This window comes from Contarinia nasturtii, unplaced genomic scaffold, assembly GCF_009176525.2.
Source record: "Contarinia nasturtii isolate CC-2019 unplaced genomic scaffold, AAFC_CNas_1.1 Cnas_scaffold_6061, whole genome shotgun sequence".
NCBI classification, from domain to species: domain Eukaryota; kingdom Metazoa; phylum Arthropoda; class Insecta; order Diptera; family Cecidomyiidae; genus Contarinia; species Contarinia nasturtii.
Window position 1 is genome coordinate 1 of NW_022203324.1, and position 3,287 is coordinate 3,287.

General features: G+C 33.5%; 1 protein-coding gene across 1 annotated transcript; it reads left to right on the plus strand.

The window, feature by feature from the left end:
- Nucleotides 1-703: 703 nt before the first annotated feature.
- On the plus strand, nt 704-3,086 carry LOC116351698 (cytochrome P450 4V2-like; the record flags this gene model as incomplete). The annotated part of the gene is made up of 4 exons (XM_031783834.1): nt 704-1,952; nt 2,222-2,410; nt 2,809-2,878; nt 2,956-3,086. Coding segments are annotated over exons 1-4 (745 nt in total), but the record flags the coding sequence as incomplete, so codon positions are not given.
- Between the last annotated feature and the right edge of the window lie 201 nt (nt 3,087-3,287).

Consider the following 3,287-nt stretch of genomic DNA (forward strand, 5'->3'; position numbering starts at 1 on the left):
CTGGCATTCACAACGAGAGTGAAAATTGCATGGTTCGATGCAAAGCATAATCCAAATCGATTAACAACATATTTTCTACTGCGTGAACACAAAAAATCCGTCAACAACCAATTTCTTGTGTAAAAACAATAGATAATACACGGTGTTGACGCCAAGAGTATTTAGCGATGATGTTCGCCGATGAATACAAAAGAGATGGAAAAACAATTGGAATCGGTAGCAAGAATGCCATAAAGAAGAAGATTTCATGCGTTACGTATTGATATAATGATAATAACCGGTGTGCGAATTACCAATGTAGGTAATCAGACGAATGCAATTCAATGAACGGTTTTTGACCAGCAAAATGCACATCATGTCGGTGCATTATTTGCAGTTTCGCTTTTTTCAAGTGCTTTGTGTTTGATGATGTTCGCGGAATGCGAAAATTAACTTTCTTTTTTTTTCTTTTGCAAATATGATCGTTCAACAAATCGGATATATGTTGTATAAGTAGGTGGTGGCATTCTATCGCAATTCTTACACATTTCCATTGTACTATCGCAGTTTGCAGTGATTTTTTGTTTGTATGTACAACTCATTCGAACTGGTAAACAATATTTAGCGAAAAAATAACATTTAGCGAGTTTTTTGGGCTGCTTACTGATCGATATAAATAGACGTGATTTTCGCGTGGTTGAGCTTCAGTTCATTTTTATCGCTGATACCATAACGAGCTTGGCAGAAACGGTTTGGACATAGGGAGCATTGGATTGATTTTCGTGGATATTTTAGTAAATATTGATAACAAATCGTGTGGAAAGTGATAGAGATGGGGAGGAATCGATTTTATCGAAAAATTCGATAAAATTATGTTTATTCAGAATAAACATGGGAACGATTTTAATTGAAGAAAAGTTAAAGGAAAATTAAAGGAAATATATTGATGAAAAAATTTGAAATTAACGAAACAGATAAACAAAGCAATTAGATCCATGTGAAAATCGATTTGATATTAATTTAAAGTGAATTATTGTTGTTTTGATCAGAAACCGTCAGATCTTGACACCATTTTTCAAGCATTCACACCAAGCAGCAAATATTTGCTATTTTTCTGTAAAGGCACATTTTTTGCCCGAAAAATCCAATTTTAACAAAAATTACTCCGAGTGTTACTTGCAGTGACTTCGAGCATTTTCGACAAAACATTAATCTGATTCAAAATACCGACGAAAAACATTAATTCAAATGTGAAAAAATCGCAGAAAATCGAACTTTTTATTTCAAAAGTGAAAAAAGTTCTTTCCAACCATAAATGTCTTTGAAAAAATTGTTCAAAGCCAGAATTTCGTCGAAAAGGTAAAAAAACGACAACAAAAAGATTCTTCAAAAAATCGAAAAGAAAATTAAGTATATGTAACAGAAAAGAATAAGGTCCAATTCATCTACGTATCAAATGGAAATTTCCATCAATCGATCGAATCAAAAAAATCTGTGAAAGTCTCTAATCTTTTTAAAGCCATATAATTGAAAAAATTCTTGTGGAAAAAAAAATTAATTGATTTGAAGAAGAAAAGCAATTAATTGATAAAAAGTTAAATTAAAATAAAACGGAACCATGATTGTGTTAACATTGTTCATAGTGTTTGTAGTGACAGGGTTGTTAAAATATTTTCTGCATATGCGTCACATGGAGAGTTATGTAAAACATTTGCCAATAATGCGTCCGGTGTATCCGTTCCTCGGAAATGCTCACTTTTTCATCGGCAAATCAACGGCCGAATTATTTACGGGCATCGTGAATTTTGTGAAAGAAAATGAAACGCCGGCCAAGGCGTACATTGGACCAGTATTAAACGTCACGCTTGATAAGCCTGAAGACATTAGAACGGTGTTGATGTCTTCATCATGCTTGGATAAACCCTACATGTACCGATTCCTTCCCTCAACCGTTGGCATACTCACAACGGAATGTAAGCGATGAACGACCACTATTTCTTCATTTCAATGGATCTCTAAAATTCTTTTTCTAAAATTGAATGTTTATTCGTCAGAGTCTCAAATTGGCCCTCAGCAGTTAAATTCGTAGCTTCGAAGGGCTGGTTTTTGTTCTGGACGATGCACTTTCTCTATTTTTATATCAAATAATAATTTCATTCACATGCATTTTAGCGTATTCCCTTTTAAAACCAGTACTTTTGTTATTTTCATTTAAAAAAAAAACCTTTCTTTCCATAAAAAGCTGGTGCCTTTTGGAAGCCAATCCGTAAGCTGTTGAATCCAACGTTTAATTTGAAAATTTTGCAATCGTTTGTTCCAATTTTCAACGATAAAACAAATATTATGCTCAAGAATTTGGATAAGGAAGCCGGAAATCCAAGCTTCGATCTATCAAAATACATGCATGCCTGTACACTCGACATGGTCTGTGGTTAGTTAGACATTCATGTTATTATACGCTAATATTGAATTCAATGAACTACAACCAAACAACGGCGAGTTCAATGAACAATTTATTTTATTGTTGAATTTTTGTTTTGTTGTCTATATATCGACATTGGTCTATTATTATTAAATTCGATTGCGAAACGTCGATCGACCGTAATTATACAATTTCTAACATTGTAATGAATGATAAAAAAATATCATTTCAATTTGTAAAAACTCATTTGGGGTTTATTCACATTGAATCGATATAATTACAATTGTTGAAGTTTTGCGATGGATTTTGATTAATTGCAGTCTTCACATTGGACTTTATGCAATTTTGGTTTATATATTTTGTTTTACATATCGAAACATAATTTATTTAAAACTCTGAATTTTCAGCTACAACAATGGGCTTTAATGTCGACGTTCAACGTGACAAGAATCAGGAGTTTCTTAAGAGCATTGAAGCGTAAAAATTTGAAGTTTTTTCTTCCTTCATTTCGATTTCGTTAGCCATAAATTCAATGCTCTTTTTCAATTCAATAGAATGTGCGAAGTGGTCGGCAAGCGATTCCTTATGTTCTGGGCACACTCCGACCTTATTTATCGATGGACGGGCCTTTACAAGGTTCAACAAAAACATTGCGATAACATCAACATTTTAACAAGCCGGGTGAGTAACCGCGCAGCTAGGAGGTTCCGACTTATACGAATGTTGCATTTGCGAGCGAAAGTTTCATACATATTTTGCGAATGGCAGCAAATGATCACGCATACAAACTAAATAAAAAGTCTTACGGGAGTAAGACGAACTTTTCCGCACTGTGGTAGTTGCGTATTTTATTAAGAAAGTTCAAAATAATATTTGTTCGATTTTT